This window comes from Brettanomyces nanus, chromosome 3 (assembly GCF_011074865.1).
Source record: "Brettanomyces nanus chromosome 3, complete sequence".
NCBI lineage: Eukaryota > Fungi > Ascomycota > Pichiomycetes > Pichiales > Pichiaceae > Brettanomyces > Brettanomyces nanus.
This window is the reverse complement of record NC_052376.1, coordinates 1087037-1104846: the sequence shown is the minus strand read 5'-3', so window position 1 is coordinate 1104846 and position 17810 is coordinate 1087037. Positions and strand designations below refer to the sequence as shown.

The 17810-nt window shown below is 41.2% G+C and overlaps 8 protein-coding genes across 8 annotated transcripts; 4 read left to right on the top strand and 4 right to left on the bottom strand.

The window, feature by feature from the left end:
- Positions 1 to 303: 303 nt before the first annotated feature.
- Positions 304 to 1398, top strand: FOA43_003197 (uncharacterized protein; the record flags this gene model as incomplete). Its single annotated transcript, XM_038923472.1, has 1 exon — positions 304 to 1398. The coding sequence occupies one exon, from the start codon at positions 304 to 306 to the stop codon at positions 1396 to 1398; it is 1095 nt and encodes a 364-aa protein (XP_038779400.1).
- A 2741-nt stretch (positions 1399 to 4139) lies between these two features.
- FOA43_003196 (uncharacterized protein) lies at positions 4140 to 5564 on the top strand (the record flags this gene model as incomplete). Its single annotated transcript, XM_038923471.1, has 1 exon — positions 4140 to 5564. One exon carries the CDS (start codon positions 4140 to 4142, stop codon positions 5562 to 5564), a length of 1425 nt encoding a protein of 474 aa, XP_038779399.1.
- Positions 5565 to 6145: 581 nt separating this feature from the next.
- FOA43_003195 (uncharacterized protein) lies at positions 6146 to 7222 on the top strand (the record flags this gene model as incomplete). Its single annotated transcript, XM_038923470.1, has 1 exon — positions 6146 to 7222. The coding sequence occupies one exon, from the start codon at positions 6146 to 6148 to the stop codon at positions 7220 to 7222; it is 1077 nt and encodes a 358-aa protein (XP_038779398.1).
- Positions 7223 to 7776: 554 nt separating this feature from the next.
- FOA43_003194 (uncharacterized protein) lies at positions 7777 to 9522 on the bottom strand (the record flags this gene model as incomplete). Its single annotated transcript, XM_038923469.1, has 1 exon — positions 7777 to 9522. The coding sequence occupies one exon, from the start codon at positions 9520 to 9522 to the stop codon at positions 7777 to 7779; it is 1746 nt and encodes a 581-aa protein (XP_038779397.1).
- Positions 9523 to 10541: 1019 nt separating this feature from the next.
- Positions 10542 to 12822, bottom strand: FOA43_003193 (uncharacterized protein; the record flags this gene model as incomplete). The annotated part of the gene is made up of 2 exons (XM_038923468.1): positions 10542 to 12779; positions 12814 to 12822. 2 exons carry the CDS (start codon positions 12820 to 12822, stop codon positions 10542 to 10544), a joined length of 2247 nt encoding a protein of 748 aa, XP_038779396.1.
- Positions 12823 to 13172: 350 nt separating this feature from the next.
- Positions 13173 to 13799, bottom strand: FOA43_003192 (uncharacterized protein; the record flags this gene model as incomplete). The annotated part of the gene is made up of 1 exon (XM_038923467.1): positions 13173 to 13799. One exon carries the CDS (start codon positions 13797 to 13799, stop codon positions 13173 to 13175), a length of 627 nt encoding a protein of 208 aa, XP_038779395.1.
- Positions 13800 to 14421: 622 nt separating this feature from the next.
- Positions 14422 to 16077, top strand: FOA43_003191 (uncharacterized protein; the record flags this gene model as incomplete). Its single annotated transcript, XM_038923466.1, has 1 exon — positions 14422 to 16077. The coding sequence occupies one exon, from the start codon at positions 14422 to 14424 to the stop codon at positions 16075 to 16077; it is 1656 nt and encodes a 551-aa protein (XP_038779394.1).
- A 40-nt stretch (positions 16078 to 16117) lies between these two features.
- Positions 16118 to 16897, bottom strand: FOA43_003190 (uncharacterized protein; the record flags this gene model as incomplete). Its single annotated transcript, XM_038923465.1, has 2 exons — positions 16118 to 16815; positions 16894 to 16897. The coding sequence occupies 2 exons, from the start codon at positions 16895 to 16897 to the stop codon at positions 16118 to 16120; spliced, it is 702 nt and encodes a 233-aa protein (XP_038779393.1).
- Positions 16898 to 17810: the final 913 nt, after the last annotated feature.

Genomic DNA, 17810 nt, shown 5'->3' with positions numbered 1-17810 from the left:
CCGGACTACCCCGTGCCATTGGGACTATACTTCTTGATAACAATACGTTTGACGTATTTCTACTCCACGCTCTTCTTGGTCGTTGTCGGACGTCATCAAAATGTCACGTGGTTTGGCGATGCTTATGATATACCTGTATACTTAGCTTATTGAAAGGGCCACAATGTAGCTGAGGCCACGTTGGGTATATATAAGGAAGCGTATATTCCTTATGTGTCCAACGAACTTTGCAGTATATCAATTTCCCGTTAATAGCTACTCGTGTTACTTAAGTCTCGACATTTTTTCACGAACCTTTGTAAGATGTTAGTTTCAAGAAGATTCTTCGGAACCGCAAAAGCCTGTCTTACAGCCTACAACTTCAAGTTTCAGCCAATATTGGCCGAAAAAGGTTTCGCTGCTGCCATAGGTAATACTCCGTTGATTAAGTTGAACAGATTGAGTAAGGAGACTGGTCGAAACATTTATGGAAAGGCTGAATGGATGAACCCTGGCGGTTCTGTCAAGGACCGGGCTGCTCTTTGGTTAATCGAGAAGGCCGAGGAGAGGGGCCTTATCAAGCCGGGCGGAACTATTGTCGAGGGATCTGCAGGTAATACTGGTATTGGTCTCGCCCACGTTAGCAGAGCAAAAGGTTACAAATGTGTGATCTATATGCCTGACACCATGGCTCCTATAAAGATGCAAACTGCACGAATGCTAGGTGCAGAAGTCCGTGCAGTTCCTGCAGTTCCGTTTGCCGATCCTATGAATTTCAATCATCAGGCAGAAAGATATGCTAACTCGCTAGATAATGCATATTGGACGAACCAGTTCGAAAACCTAGACAACAGACAAGTTCACATGGAGACAACTGGTCCGGAGATCTGGAAGCAATTAGATGGTAAGGTTGATGTCTTCACTTGTTCATCAGGATCCGGTGGAACCTGGTCAGGGGTCACTCATTTCTTGAAGGAAAAGGATCCGAAAATCAAGTCATTTTTGGCTAGCCCTCCAGGTGATTCCGTGTATCCTTTCGTTAAGAGTCGCGGTGAATCTATCGTTGCTGATGGCGCATCTGTTACTGAAGGTATTGGTCAGGATCGTATCACTGGTAATGTGGCTGCCGATGCTGAATTGGCTGATGGGGCCTTTTTGATTCCAGATAGAGAGACTATTTTGATGGCCTTTAGATTAATCGACGAGGAAGGTATCTTTGTCGGTAGTACTGCTGCCCTAAATGTCGTGGCCGCAACTTTGGCTGCAAATAAAGTTCCAAAAGGGTCGAATGTCGTAACAATCTTCACCGATTCAGGCCATAAGTATGCTACAAAATACTTCAGTAAGAGCTTCTTGCAGCAGAATGACCTTTACGACTTCTTACCGGAACATTTGAAGAAGTATGCCGCTATGCCTTAAGCGTCACTGAGTTTGTAATAGATGGAAATAATTGTGTTTCAGCTATGTCTCGATTTCAGGAGGGAGCAGAGAAGGAACCGATTAGTGGAGTATGCTTTTCTTTAAAGTAATTTTCTTTTGTTTTCCTGTTGTGACGTGAAGTTAAATTGAGTATTTATAATGAGCATGAAAGAGTCTAATCGATGTAAAATCGTAGAAGTCTGTTTGTGGTACTCCCTTATTTGTCTACAAATCTTGATCAACGACGTCAAAATCAGCCAGCATGCGATTCAATGAGCTATGTAAGGAACAGACATATTTTAAAACAAGCCTGCGGAGGGGATTATCAGTCCTAATAGGCTTCTTTATATTGAATATGAATATATCTTTCAAATAATTGATAGGCACGGTAAGTAACTCCATGCTGTAAACGTCGGACTTCAAAGATATTCAAAAAAGCTGACTGAGTTCGATTATGATTTAAATCTTGTACCACCAAAGACAAAAATATCAGGAGTATTGAAAATGCATCCCGCTGAAGAGCTACCAAACTAAATAAATAATAATTTATTGGGTAGTTACAAAGGATATATGAAATACTTGTTCTCCAAATCAGTAAGGTCGAGATTAGCAATATCGACCTTCTCAGCAACCTTATTTCCCTCGGCATCAGTTTTGATCACTGTGCCCTTCGGATTTGTGTTCTCTTTAATGGCTGCAAGTCTTTCCTTATTTCTAGCCTTCAAAATAAATGTGATAACGTAGGCAATAATAGGTGTTCCGACCCAGGCAAACACAATCTGAATACTCCATGCCACATTGTACCGTGGAGCCTGACTTCCCTTCCATAACTGAGGAGATATGATGTTTGAAATACCATAGGCAATCATAAACATAAAGTTTCTGAAGTATCTCTTAGTATTACCACCTGCAGATGCAGTGGCCCAACCGAGTCCCACGATGTATCCAAGACCGTAAGTATTGGCACCTAAGCATAGCATAGCCAAAAGAGCAAGTTTGTTATCCCATGGAATTGTTACCATGGCAATTCCAGATACCGCGGAGGGTAGACAAGCAATCAATGTGACAAGTGCTGAGTGGTTTGGATAATAATGAATCACGAAGGCTCCAAAAATCATGAAAAGTGAAGAAAATCCTGCACCAGCAACACTGACAAGGGTAGAACCCAAATTGGAGACTCCCAAGGAGACATACAACAAGTTTTGCTGGTAGTTCAAGTTGTTGGCTAGCATCAAAAAGAAAGCAAACGCAAAGAAAAGCCAAGATATAGGATCCTTGACACACTCAATCACCTGGTTCTTCTTAACCACATTTTGAGTGATAGAGGCCGAAGTTTCCTTCTGTATCTGCTTGATAAGGAAATACTTCTGCTTTGTTGAAAGGAATCTTGCAGTGGAAGGATCTGAAGGATACCACAATGCAGAAATGAGTGTAGTAAAGAGACTCAAACTACCTGTGATGATCATAAAGATCTTCCATGGTGGAATGCTATTTGTAATATGAAGGACACCGTATGCAATGAAGCCTGCGATGACAATAGGCGTTCCTACACAACTGATCCAGAATATCGGTTGAAGAGTGGCCCTTTCCTTTGGAGTGAAAAACTGAAGCATGGTCACCTCAATAGCAGGGACAATAACACTTTCTGTAAATCCCAATAAGAGACGAAGAATGATTAGACCACCGAAATTAGAGGCTGTACAGTGGAGAAAGATTAGGACAGCCCAAGAGAATAGAATGATTGTCATAAATTTGCCAAGGGGGGCTTTCTGAAGTGCAAAGTTGAGCAATTGGCCGACGGTGTATCCAGTATAGAAGATTGAATTTAAATCATCGTACTGAGAAGTACTGATTCCCGTAGACTCGAAAAGCCCCAAAATGGAAGCATAAGAAAGCGTGGCCTTATCGATGAAGAGAACGGTGTTAATGGTCATGAACAAAGGAACCAATATCCAATATTTAGCCCTCCAAAGGCTCGTCGTCTCCTTTTCAGTCAACTGATCGTTTTCGAACTCTGCTGCATGCTCCTCGATGAACGCAAGAGTGCTGTCTGCATTTCTGGATTCCACTTCTTCACCCTCAACACTGGAGGCCTCCCGGTCTTCAACATTGAAGGAATACTTCTCGTTTTCTTCTTCAAGATTGGTACTCATGATTGATGAAAAAAATCAATTCTACCATTCTCATAAACCGATTCCAAAGTGATGTATCACTGCTTTTATAGACCCTTCACCTATATGTAGCCACCACTGCTTAAGCCACAACACGAAGCAAAGCATATAATTCAGTAAGGTAAAAGGGAAATTGGTACGATTACATGCTGCAGCTCTACTAAGTTCTGCTATCTCAATAGCCATCGCTCACTTACATGATTGCCACATTTCAAACCTATTCTTAATGTGTTAAAAGAAGTATAACTCTTCCCAATATCCAGAAGCCACATTTTACCCGAATAGATCTTGTTTCTCCGAAAGCGTAGTAAATTTCCGCACCGGAGATTCACTGGTTATTTATTACCGCCTCGTGAGTGGAGAAATTGATTTCTCGTAGTTATCGACCAATTGCATTTTGTCGTAGTTGATCAGATAGAATCTCAGATGAGCCACCCATTGTAACCCCACGTGTGGCCACACCTTAAAATGATTACAAACGGAGACCCGAAACCCCTTATAAGGAGTGTCTAGAGCTCAAGAAGATGTAGTGCTCGAAACAACCTAAAAACATTAATTAAAGTTTAACAAATGCCGAAAGACTCAAAGATAGTGATAATTGGATCGGGTGTTTTTGGAATATCCGCCGCATACCATTTGGCAAAGGAGCAATATCAGAACATTAAGGTATTTGATAAGGGTGACTATGACAATAACAAGTTCAATCCCCTCCAAGGTGCCACTGGTGCATCCACCGATTTTAACAAGCTTGTTAGGGCATCGTACGTGGAAAAGGTTCACTATCAAAACTTGGCTCTAGAAAGTTTGGCGGTGTACTATGAATGGAATAAGCAACTAAAAAGCGCCGCTTTTCTTCCCGAGGGTCTCACTAACGACGATCTCATTTTCAAGAATACGGGCTACGTCAGATTGGATGACTATCCTAATAACGAGGAGGAAAGAACTTTGGCCAATTTTTCAAAGCAGGGTCTCAGAGCTTACGAGTACGACATCAACGATCCTGAGGACATAGAAAGATCTAAAATCACTGGTTGGTACTCGAAGATCGATCCTCTCAACCAGAAAGGTACTGTAAAGACTCTCAGCGGGGTGCTTGACTCTATTGCTGGAGTTGCCAACGCTGATAAGGCCCTACTTTGGATGAAATATTTATGTGAACGTACTGGAAATGTCGATTTTATCTATGGTCCTCGCGCTGGTAGTGTTTCCAAGATCGTTTACAGCTCTGAGACACCTGAAAAGGTCGTAGGAATTGAAACTGCCGATGGAAAGTATTATCCAGCTGACTACGTTATAGTGGCAGCAGGAGGATGGACACCCCAGCTTCTTCCTTCAAAGAATCAGGAAAGGCTAGAGTCTGTAGGTTCAACCTTCATCTGCGTGCAAATTCCACACGACCGTCAGGACTTACTTGAGAAGTACAAGAATTTCCCTATGGTCAATTGGAAGCTAACATTTGAAGGAAACCTCAGAAAGGACGGGGTTTACATGTTTCCTGCCACGGATGACGGCATCATTAAAATCGGTGCCAACGATCACTTCTGGAGATACTTGACTGGAAATGACAAGGGAATCTTAAGCGTTCCTAACACCGACTTTAAACTATTGCCATTGGAGTCACTCAACACCTACAAGAAGTTCTTCAGACAGTGGCTTGGTGACTTATCTAATGCTGGGGTGAAAATTGAAAAGTCAAGGTATCGCTTTTCTGCTGTTGGGCAACACAACGAATTCGTTATAGATTTCATTCCCGGACACTCAAACCTCATAGTTTCTAGTGGAGGAGGTTTCCACGGTTTCAAGTTCTTGCCGATTATTGGCAGGTTCGTCGAGGGTCTTATTTCAGGAAAGGATTACAAGTACGCCGAGTTTTTTAAGTTTGATTCTATTCCTAAAAAGGACTACGACATTGAATTAGTGAAGGATCAGGCCAATCCTTATGCCTTGAACTCAGTGAAATTTGTGGACAGAAAAACCGACTACTTTGACCTATAGTAAAAACATACATCTCTCTTTTTTACGATATTGAATACATATCATTCCTCTCTCCTGATATTTTTATTACGGATTACAATTTCATAAAAGAAGAAATAATGAAAACGATAAGTAACAAGTCGTAGCTTTTACTATAATACGAAGGTGACTTCAGGAAGAGATAGTACCAACCTGGTAAATTATATAACAGGGTAATATAGAAAAAGCAACGTCCACGTGGTACTTCACATGTATCTCACCAATAAATTAGAGATCATATAGTTAATAGCGTGAAGAGCTCGGAAATATATATCTATCAGTCCTGAAAATCCTAAAGCAGCGATATCCTTTCCTAATCTATTTTCAGGCAGCCACACTTCCTAATTGCTGGCCCCTTTGCACTCTTACTCTTTAGGAATGCAAACTCCGGCATTGTCACGCTTAGTTTACAGGCCACAGTTCAGATAGACGAAGATGATGACTAGTTAAGCCATACTAGCCGATGATAAAAACGGAAATAACAAAACTCACTTAAACACTATATAACTTATTAAGCTCGCTCCTCAAAGAAACTAACTCAAAATTGCTTCATAGATCACGCAATGACCGAGCTAAGACTTGAAAAAATTACTTTGCCTAATGTGCATGTAGTGCATGGACTCGAGTTCCCAGTGGCATACAAGCTTGTTGGTGAGAGAATCGATTCTGAAGAGGTGATCAAATTTCTTAATGAAAAAGGTAAGACCGGTTGGTTTAACGATCAGGTGAAACAGCACGGCGCTATTGTACTCAGAGGCTTTGGCTCTACTTCTCCACAGGTTATCTCCAAATTTATAAAGGCCATTGGTTATTCAAGTGGAGATCGGCCTTTTCAACAAGCAGGTACTACGGCAAAAAGGACCAAGTTGACCGACGTCATAACAACGGCCAACGAGGGATTACCAAGCTTGTTCATTGATCAACATAATGAATTCTCACGATTCGTCCAGTACCCAACCAAACTATTCTTTGCATGCGAAAAGCTAACAGCGGAAGGCGGTGAAACCCCAATTACTCACGGTGGAGAATATTTCGAAAATATCTACAAGAGCCGTCCCAAGGATGTCCGAAGCCTTGCAAAAAGGGGCCTCTTCATGAGACAAACATGGCCGTTCAAGACCCCGAATAGTACCTCCTGGGCAGACTTTTTTTGTTTTGGAAGGAACATTGATCAGGAAAAAGATGACCTTGAAACGAAGAAGAAGAAGGCCGAGATCCTTATCAAAAGTCATGTCAGTAAGGATTTTTTCTGGGATAAGGACAATAATTTGGTCGTTGATCAGCATACAGATCCTATTAGGGTGTACAAAAGACCGGATGGGTTTGCTTTTCCTACCTTTTTCAACAGCATAGCTACTTACTATGCTGACTACAAAGATACCTACTTTGATGTGTACAAGAAGACCTCATTCTTAAAGTATAACGATGATGAGCAGATTCCTGATGAATTTTTAGATGACGTTTTGAAGGCTTCCGAAGATCTTGCATACGCGCACACTTGGGAAGAAGGAGATCTTGCCATCGTTGACAATTATCAGGTGAGTCACGGTAGATATCCTTGGAAGAACGGGAAGAGGACAATCCTAGTTAGTATGTGGGATACTCCAAACAAGCCAGAGTATCCTGTGTGGAAGGGATAAGCCCAAAAGAAAAACTAAAAACCTGAACAACTGCTGTAACTTAAAATATAAATTAAAGTAGCTTCCCCCAACAATTGTCGTAATCCTCTATTTTAGCCACGGCTCAATTTGTCTACTGTAAATACAGCCACATATCGTTCACAAATATGGTCTTGTTATACGCTGATGAGTTAACGTTGATATTAGACGAACCGAACCCAACAAGAAAAATATGATTTGAAATTACAGACATTGAAATTCATGGAAGTGCCAGAGAAGCCTTTAAAGATACTTGGTAAATACTTCAGATGTTCTTATGTAAGAATAACTTTAAATAAGTTGTCTAGACCAATGGTATTACTCAATGATACTCAATGTTCAAACGCAAATTTATGTGCGGTTTGCAGCTGGAATCATAAAGATCAGTAACCACCCAAGAATAACGTAGACCTAACTCTACAAGAAGTTAATTTTGGCGAATAATCTCTACCCATTATCTTTAGTCTCAATCGTTCAAAAAATAGCGAGTATTCCTATTTAATTAATCTCTTTAAACTATTAAACAAAAGGTTATCTTAAAATAAATAACCGACTGAATGGTCGTACCACCATTCCCAATCTTTTCCTTTGCCGAGCTCCTTTCTTCTAGCTTCCTTATCAGCAACTTTTTCCTCATACTCAAGTTGCTCCTGGTCGATAGCTGCTTTATATGTAACAAGATCCGCTTCTTCCGGTATAACCGTCTTGGTCTTCTTGACAATCTTATATCCAAACAAGCAAATTAAAAACACAGGGATACCAATATATCCAGTAATAAATGTCTTGTAATCAAAAGCGTCACCAAGAAAGACAGTAAAGTTTTTGACTATAGCAATTGCGCAACACAAAGCCAAAGCGACATAGGTACCATACGGTTGCAAAGGAGCTGTATAAATGAAATCCCTCTTTCTAACGTACCCTTGTGCTTTCACGGCCTTGAGGAAGTACAAGTAAGTGACTAGAATAGATATCCACGTAATCAATCCGAAGATGGACACAACATTGACGAAATAATTGACCACCTTCTGAGACGAGCTAGAACAAACCATAAATGCCAACAAACAGAAGCATGATGCAAATATGAGAGAGTATATAGGGACACCTTTCTTGTTTGTTCTGGAAAAAATCTTAGGAAACATACCATTTGCAGCCAAAGCGTAGCTGTTTCTGGTGGCAATGTAAAGGTCAGAATTGGTAGCAGAAAATATAAAGATGAGAATGCAAGCGTTCATGACATCTGGAAGACCACCAATTTTTGCATTGTTGATAGCAACAACAAAAGCGGATGCGGCAGCGTTAGAAATCTTTGCCTCCTTAGCTGCAATCAATGCAGGATCATTGTAAGCAACACAGCAACCCAATAAGAGAACAGAAAAAATGTAGAAAACAATGATTCTAATCAGCGTAAGTTTGATGGCCTTTTTAATGGTATATCTAGGGTTTCTAGCTTCTCCAAAAGTAATTCCAACCAATTCTGTACCCAAATATGCAAAGACTGCCGTGACTAGCACGGCTAAAAATGAAACAAGCTTAGCTAAAGAAGTGGGCTCAATATTCGTATAGTCAGCGAAGGCTCCTGGATCCTTCCAGTAGGTGAATCCCAACCGTTCATGAGTTGGACCACCACCAAGCATTATGACTAATAGCAATAATATAAGTCCAAGAACAACTATCACCTTCAAAGACGATAAATAAAATTCAATCTCTCCGAAAAAACCCACCCCAAGAAGGTTGACACAGAACACACAAACAAGAACGATCGCAACCCAGACACCAGGATTAACGGTGTCCGGTGAAACCCAATATTGCATGGTTAACGCAAATGCCACCAACTGGTTAGGTGCAACAATTAAGTACTTGCAAAGATATGCAATTCCAACTGCAAATCCCAAAGCATCGTCACAATATCTCTTGGAATAACCAGAAAATCCCTCCGGCAGGGGAATGAAAGATGCCATCTCACCAAGTGCACACATGACAAAGTAGACAACTGCACCCACAATGGAATATGCAATAAGAACACCAGCAGGACCAGCTGTCGCCAACGCAGAAGTAGTACCGATAAGCAAACCGGTTCCAAGAGCTCCTCCGATTGCAATCATTGTAATATGTCGGGGTTTCAAGTCCTTATGCAAACGATGGCCTTGCTCCAAAGCGATGGGTTCCTCATCTACAAATGAGTCTTTGCTAACAGTATCCTCAGGTAGGTATTCACTAGATTGTACCGTAATTATTCCATCATGAGGCCCAAAAGGCTTCTGTTTCTCTATATCAGTAACCATGATAGAAAATCACCAAGAAGAGGGACGAACAGATAAAGAAAATATAATAAGAACAAAGAAGAGAGGAATAAAGATGTACGAACGATGCTTAATTTGCAAAAATTGAAAAGAGGAGTACTGAAAACATGATTAATACCAGATAACCGATGACGGAGAAAAGCAATCTCTCACGATGTAGTAGGGAACCAATAGTAATAATCATCGATCTATTATCGGAGAAAGGGTGTGACCTTAACAAACAATAGGAATCACTTCCGTGGGTGGTTTCATCCCTTCAAACTTCCTTTCGATCCTGGAACGGATAAAAGTACAGCAGCAGAACAATAGAAACTATTCACCGAATGCCTCGGAAGGCATTGACAGACCCCTCGGAATTTTCCCATTTAGGCATCTGCATAATGTCGCGCGCATTTAGTGACCTTCCCGAGATGCCCTCACCCGCGCTCTCAAGCTGCACCGAGTCAAGATGAAAGGCATTTCCGAAATCTTTTAGCTAGCAGTCTAGGACCTTGATTTTGCTCGTTCTCAGCTGAAGCGGGGTAAGAGAGATGTGAAGTTTGTCTAATCTCTGGCTTCTGTTACCGTCCGTCCCAACTCTGGTGTAGGGATGAAATCACCGAACTTCAGAATTAAGTTTTTTCGGTGCAACTCTCATGGATGTGATGCTCTTACCTGCATCTGGACCCACAATGCTCAAGAAACTGAAATATATTTACTGAGAGACTCTTTTACCTGCATGGCAACTGATAATCGGCCAAATACTTTTTTTTCTTGGTCCGAGAGCTAAAATACAGCTCTGTCAAGTATCTTCTATCATTAGCGATTATATCGAATTGGATCGGTCATATATCCCTTTTCTTTCTTTTTTCTATCTTATCTTTTTTGTTTCTTTTTTTTGTCGTGGAATCATCACCATAAATTATGATATTAAGTTACGTATCTGGAAACAGCCATTTTCGTTTGTTTTATTGATTAAACCCAAGTAAATCCATATAATAATTCTACAATAATTCCCTATTTTATACCAGGAAATGACCAGCCTTCTGATCCCAAACCTTCATGTTAATGTTTTCGTCAACAACAGCCTGCAACTTATCCAAGTCTTCCAATAATTGATACCAGTCTTGATCGGGTGCATCAAGAGATTCGTCAGAATACGTAGATAGAGTATTCTTATCAGAACCATCACCATCGCCATCCTGCGACACTTGTGAAGAGCTTGAATTAATGGCCAACTGTGCCCAAGTGGCATCCTTCAAATCCTTTAAGAGTTGCCAACGATCGCTGCAAAGCCTTGTGGTATGCGTGGATAAATAGTCCAATTCGGAAATGGACTTTTCAATAATCTTTACCTTTTTATCGTCATCAAAACGGTAATCTTTAAAAAAGGGTCTATTATCCCTGACTTGTAACTGCTTTGCCTGCAATAAAAGACTTCGTAAAAGAGAAAGAAGCGACTGGATTGGCTGGAACTTTCTAATGTCCCATAAGAATATTCTATTCTTAGGCATAGACCCATACTTACAGAACTCGGAAAGTAAGTGAATTTGGTGTTCAACCAATTGCTCATCAACGCATTCAATTTGAATGTTACCAACAGACGAAGTATCAAGAGTTTTGGACTTAAGCTTCACATGATCATATCTTCTATAACCTGGAGAGTCGCCCAAGGATATAGTTGTGCTCTTTTTGTGATCGGACAACTTGTTACGCGCCATGTAAAAAAGTAGATTGGTTCTATCTGCTAGTGTGCTAAGAATACTTGCTGAGAAGGCAGCAAAATTCTCCTGAGAGGGTAAGATATTTGCTGGTTCAAGGATACGGTTGATAAGTGAGCTGGAATAGAAGGATAAATTCTCGATTTCTTTTGTAATATCCTCATACCCTTTTTGGTCCATTTGTTTCAAGCTAAAAGCTTTTCGCAATATTCTATTAGAACATTCTGCCCAGCGGAACTTACCATTGGTGAACGCCACGGACTGGTCCAAAATAAACTGTCCGTTGCGGTCTTTGATGTACTCAGTAGGATACAGAGTATCGTATTCGTCCTCCACAACAACGGGCATAAGCCTATTCGATAAAGAGGTAGTAGTATCGAGATAAAAAATCTGCCACCATAGAAGACGCCTCTTTTGAACGGTTTTAAGGTCTTTGATACCATGATATCTTAGAGGATCTCTATGAAGTTCGATGGTTTGTGCCAATCTAATGAGTGTACCAACACTGCCAGAATCATCTGTACGACAGTCATTTCTTAGAACTGAATGAAGAAGAACAGAAGCCTGAAGACCTTCAATGGTTATTTTTCTAGGAAAGTGATACATAGACAATGCAATTTCGGCAGAACCCACAAATCTATTCATAATCAATACTTGTTGACGAATATCGACAGACTCTCTATGAAGACAATCCTCCTCGTATCTGGAAACAGAAGCAGCGTAAAGCACAGTGAAAAGACGAATGTAGAAAGGTAAATCAGCGGTACTGCTATCATTCCAGAATTTCTCATACTCTTGAGAAAGCGATTCCCAGTCGAGAAGAGGCAATACCGGATGCACAGATGTTCTAAAGCGATGGAACAGTTCATCACTGACCTTCTTTTCAGGGACAAACGAATACAAAAGCTTCAAATCCTCCTTCGGAGATGCTGCAGTATTATACAGCGCTGAGTTGATAATATTTGTGAACACAGAACCTTTTCTATCTTTATTGGACACTTCGTAGTTTCCAGGAGAGACAGATATATCACTTTGAGGACTTTTGACATGAAAGGGAAAGAATCCCGAAGCTACAGATTGAATCTTCCCAACCGACGTGCACTCTGCTGTCGATGAAGCATTAAGCATCAAGTCAGAAGACTCCACAGAGAGATTACGAATTTTGGAAGAGGCACAAGAAGCAACTGGACCCAGCGGACCCAGCGGACCCAAAGAACGCAAGGGACCCGGAGTACCCGGAGGGTCCAGAGGTGACGACGACTGAGAGAGTGATGATATAGAGAGACGGTCGACCATCGAGCCGTCCGTTGGGAGACCGTGGTCAATACTTTTGGAGAGTTCTTTCCCATTCGCGGGCACAGAGGACATAGTATACTGCGAAGTAGACTTGGTCAGAGGAGACTGCCAGATCTTATAGCAGCTGATATTCTGTCTAGTAGGTATAGACTGTGGCTGTAGACATCCAGCACGAGATCTCTTATTATCTGCCTTGTAGCAGCAGCTGAAGCCATGTCTCGAGCAGTAAGAGCAAGTGGGTCTCTCTCTGCTGCACTTACGCTTTTTATCTCTGCACGATGAGCATGACTTAGCACGTGATGTGACAAGTGAATCGACCTTCAAAGTAGCAGCTCCAGGAATATCAACCATTTTTGTAATAAAGGAAGAAGGACAAGAAAGCAAGATACCTTGTTAAGAAGAGTAGAACTTTCCTTATTCAAGCAACTCAAATTAAGATGAAAATAGGGGTAGAAGCAAGTTACAAAGAAAATGAGAGACGGCTTGAAGTAGGTAAGTCTTATCCGCGTTAGGAAATAATTCTCCGCGAAAGATGTCAGATACAATTGGTGATCTAAGATATTCGTCAATAAGATTAGAGATAAAAGGATCCAAATTCCTTGAAAATATAAATAGGAACTGATTTGAAAGAAACGTCTAGTCTGCGCTGTCGGTCACTTTTGCGGGTTTGGCCTTCATCGCTGACTTGTGAGCCTCTCTTTTCTTAAATAGTTCGTAGGACCGTTTTTCAAATGACCTGGTCATCACTGTGGCCACCTTACCGGCAAAAAGAGAGCTCACCTGGTTATATAGAGTGCTCTTAAAATCGTATTTAAGCTTCAACTTCACATTACAGGAAGTTTGTGTCAGAGGTTCAATAGTCCACTCCGTTTCCAAGAACTCGAAGAGCCTTTCCGTAACCGATTTCGCCACAACTAATCGTGGCTTTTCACAGTGTAACTTGCATGTGAACGCTTCGTCAAACTCTTTAAAACCAACCTCAAGACCAGCAATACTGGGCTCTCCCTTTGCGTCTCGTTGGTTTATAAACGAGCGTCGGCAAAAAGGAACGAACTGCTCGTATTTATCGACAGACGAAACTACTTCGTACACTAATTCAGGTGGATAGAGGAACTTCTTGTTCACTGTGTATGATTGATATCGTTCTGTTCCTGACTCTCGAATTAGTTTCGAGAGATTGAACCGACGACATTGGCCAAAAGTAGGGGGGATCCCTCTCTTTATTCCAATGAGACATACCTTTGTTCCTGCAGTTCTCAGCATCTCTACGGTGTCTTGTCAGATTTAAGGATCCACCTTTGTTGTTCACGGACCTATCGTTTTATTTTAGAGAGGTTTTCCTCAAATCATTTGTAAAACAACACGTGATTAGTTTGCCCCATTACTTCTTCAAATTACTCCAGTATACTTCATTCTTATTTTAATATCTATATGGGTTGTCCATTAATGTGATGGTGTATGGTATATCACCTGTAGTCAGTGCGACCTTACTATTCGGATATAATAGACTGATAACACAAATCACGTGACCAGGCGGTACGAATTCGTCACCTTCAAGATTATATCTGAGATTGATTCAAAGTCAGTTCGCGTCCTAATTTGTGGGTCTTCTTCCTTCCCCCTGTTCATTGCAGATTCTCCTTCTGTCATGTGGACTCCCTTTCTAGATCTAGAAGAGAGCATTTCCAGCCTGTCGGGACTTGATGTGGCTTCGTGTAAGATTTTAACTTGTCTAACCTTATCATTTCCGGCCAGTGCTATCTTCAAACGTTTACCAGATGACCGGATCGCTCTTAAAAATGCCTACATAATGCTTGTTAGTGCCATATACATAGTATTCATTTTGAACATTACAAGCGGGTTTTTCGTCTTACTATTCAATGCAATGATCACCTACACACTTACTAAGTATTACCACTCTAGAATGATGCCTTGGCTCAATTTTGTTGTGTTGATGCTGCTGCTTAGTTTCAACCATCTCAAGACTCAATTTACCCGTTTGGATTCAAGAGACGTCGATATCGATATCACTGGTGCACAGATGATCCTTGTCATGAAATTGACTAGCTTTGCCTGGTCATGTCGTGACGGTATACTTTACAATACTGATCGTCCTCGGTTCCTGAAAGAACTCAATCAGTTCCAAAGGTCCAGAGCCATTCTTGAGCAGCCCTCCCTAATTTCCTATCTAGGTTACGTATTCTTCTATGCATCTTTAGTCACCGGTCCTTCTTTTGATTATGCTGATTATGAGCGATTCATCTTGACAGATGTGTTCAATGATGTTCCCGAGAATAAGCGTCCTGGAAAGACCCGGAAGAGAAAGATTCCAAAGAGTGGTAAAATCGCTGCTCTGAAAGTTGTTCAGGGTGTAGCCTGGGCCATACTTCTTCTCATACTCAAACGTCGCATCAAAGTTGAGTATGCAGAGAGTAATGAGTTTATAGAGCGTCGTTCCTTCTTTTTCAGAATCTTCTATATGTTGCTATTAAGTTTTGTCCTGAGATTGAAGTACTACACAGCATGGTTGGTCAGCGAGGCTGCTTGCATTGTGGTAGGATTGGGCTATAACGGTTACGATCCGGTCAAAAACAAAATGTACTGGAACCGTGTACAGAATGTGGACTCTTGGAGTTTCGAACTTAGTCAAAACGTTCATAATTCTCTCGAGGCCTGGAATATGAACACCAACAAGTGGCTAAAGAACTATGTTTACTTGCGGACATGTAATCTTGATGCTAAGACGGGCAAACCCATCTCTGGCGTCGTGCCAACCTTTCTCACTTTCCTCACGTCAGCCTTTTGGCACGGTACTATGCCAGGCTACTACCTTACATTTGTGGCAGGCGCCATTATTCAGACGGTGGGAAAGATTTTCAGACACAACTTAAGACCTATCTTTATCACAAAAGACGGTAAAACCGTCTCTAAATGGAAACCAGCTTACGATATTGTTTGCTTGTTTGTGACACAGTTAAGCTTTGGCTATATTACAGCGCCTTTCATGATCTTGGAGTTCAAAAGATCGATTGCTTTATGGAAAACAGTATATTTCTGGCTTCATATAGCCTCCTTTGGGATACTGTTCGCATTTAATGGACCATATAAGAAATCTGTGTCTTCATTTTTCCACCAGTATTTCCTTGAATCATCTTCTATTGAACTTGGCAAGAAAAAGAAAGAAGAGCAGATATCTACAGAGACAAAACTGGCCGATCTCAAGGATAACTTCGGTTCCGGCGTGGATGTGTCAGATCTACTTAAGCAGGAGAATGAAAGTCAACAAACATTACCATCCTTTGACAACCAGGATGAGTTACATGACAATGTGGCACTGCCTGACTTTGATATGGTAGAAGATGGCATCGATAAGATTTCTTCTGAATTCAAAGAGTGGAAGGAGGAAGCCATGAAGGGCAAGCAGGCTAAAGAATTGACAGATCAAGAGATTGAATCACTTAAGAAGGGACTTCAAAGTCTACAGTCAGATATGAACTATTATATCAGTTCATTGAATGATATGAAAGACAAGAAGGAGTAGTATACAATATAATACATGTTGAGTAGTAATAAGGTTTTTTTTAGTCCTCATCCTCATCAAACAAATCTAAACCAGCCATCACCTCACTTGCATCTTTAGTCTGTGCTCCATCTCTTCTCAACACATCCTCCTCTTCGTTAACTTGTACTTGATTACTTTCCTCATCTTTCTTCTCCTCTTCCACTTCCACCTCGATTTCTTCCTGCCCACTGTTACTGTTTTCTCTATTGATGACTTTATCCGGCATCATTGAAGCCATGGCAAGCATACCTCTCCTCATATTATCATCACCTGGCCAAAGAAAATTGTTTGGAAGCAAAAACCCGTCAAAGGTCCTTGGGATCCTCGAGAACTTCGACAACTTCATAGCATAAGCAAGCAATTGTTTGGTGGCATCAAGATCGGGTTCTTTCAAAGCCCTTTGTAGCTCACCTTCGGCCACATCCTGCTCTTCTTCAATGGTTAGCTTAGGTAACAACTCTAATTCTTGCCGACAATCATTCAACGTGGTGAGAATCGAACGCAGACTCTCGTTCAACTGATCATTTTCAGTGTTTTGCTTAACTACCTGATTCGATCTCATCTCATGAAGAAGCTCTATCTTTTCCAACTCGGCATTGATCTTATCTGCAGTAACCACAATCTCCGAGGCGATCTCGGGATCTGGTTTGTACTGCTGTATGGATGCCGTAAGTCGCTGTAATTCGTCCTCGAACTCGCAGAACTTCTTATATATCACTGTATTTTCATTATGATAACTTTTGTTACTAGCTTTATAATTCAGCCCCGATATTCCCGTCGTGGAGGAATTCGTACGCATAATACTTGCGCCAGGAGTATTCATATTGAGGAGCGAAGTGCCAGATACCGAATTATTGACCCCTATAGAAGTCGCAGACATAGCTGCTACTATTCCCGGAGTCCCCATAAAGACGGTATTTGCCTCAGCCTTTGTACTCGTTTCCGTACTTAAACGTAGTGGCGACGACATGTCAACACTGTCTGTGGAAGAAGAGCTTCAACTCTGTTTGAGTTGTATCTTGTCATCAATTTTTTTCTGCGATTGCGCGAATCCGTGAATCTGGCCACCTATAATCAACTACTACTACTGTTCTCTTATTGCCTTTCCACAATATCTATTTTCTTTCTCCTTGTTCAAGATTAAAACTGTCAAATATCTATGTCAGATCATACATTTGGCTCGAATGCGGATGATGCTCTCTTTGGATCTCCTACGGATCCGTGGGCATCTACTTCAAAGCCTCCGAGTGGCGTGGCTCAGCAGGGTTTGGGGGCTTCTTCGTTTGGCTCTACTTCTAGCCTTAGAGACAACAATTGGGACAGTTATAACTCTAAAGATATTCTTTCCAACACCAATCAAGCCCATAATTACAGCCATAATAATTCTAATGTTGATTCAACTGATCCTCTTGCAACTTCCGTCTTTGGCGATCCTTTGTCTGTTCAAAAGAAGGAGCCACACGACGCGTTGGAACACCATAGAAAGCAGTCAAATACAGAAAGTACCATCATTAACGTCAATGATGATGTCAACGATGACGGCGATGTTGTTAATGAAGGTGAAGAAGAAGATCAGGTGTATAAATCGTTACACTCCAACGAATGGACAGATGACAATCTTGCAAAATTTAACCCATTGAGCTACAGAAACAACGACGATAAGACCATTGTACAAGTGAAAGAGATCCCCGAAAAAGAGGGTCTTGTTTTCA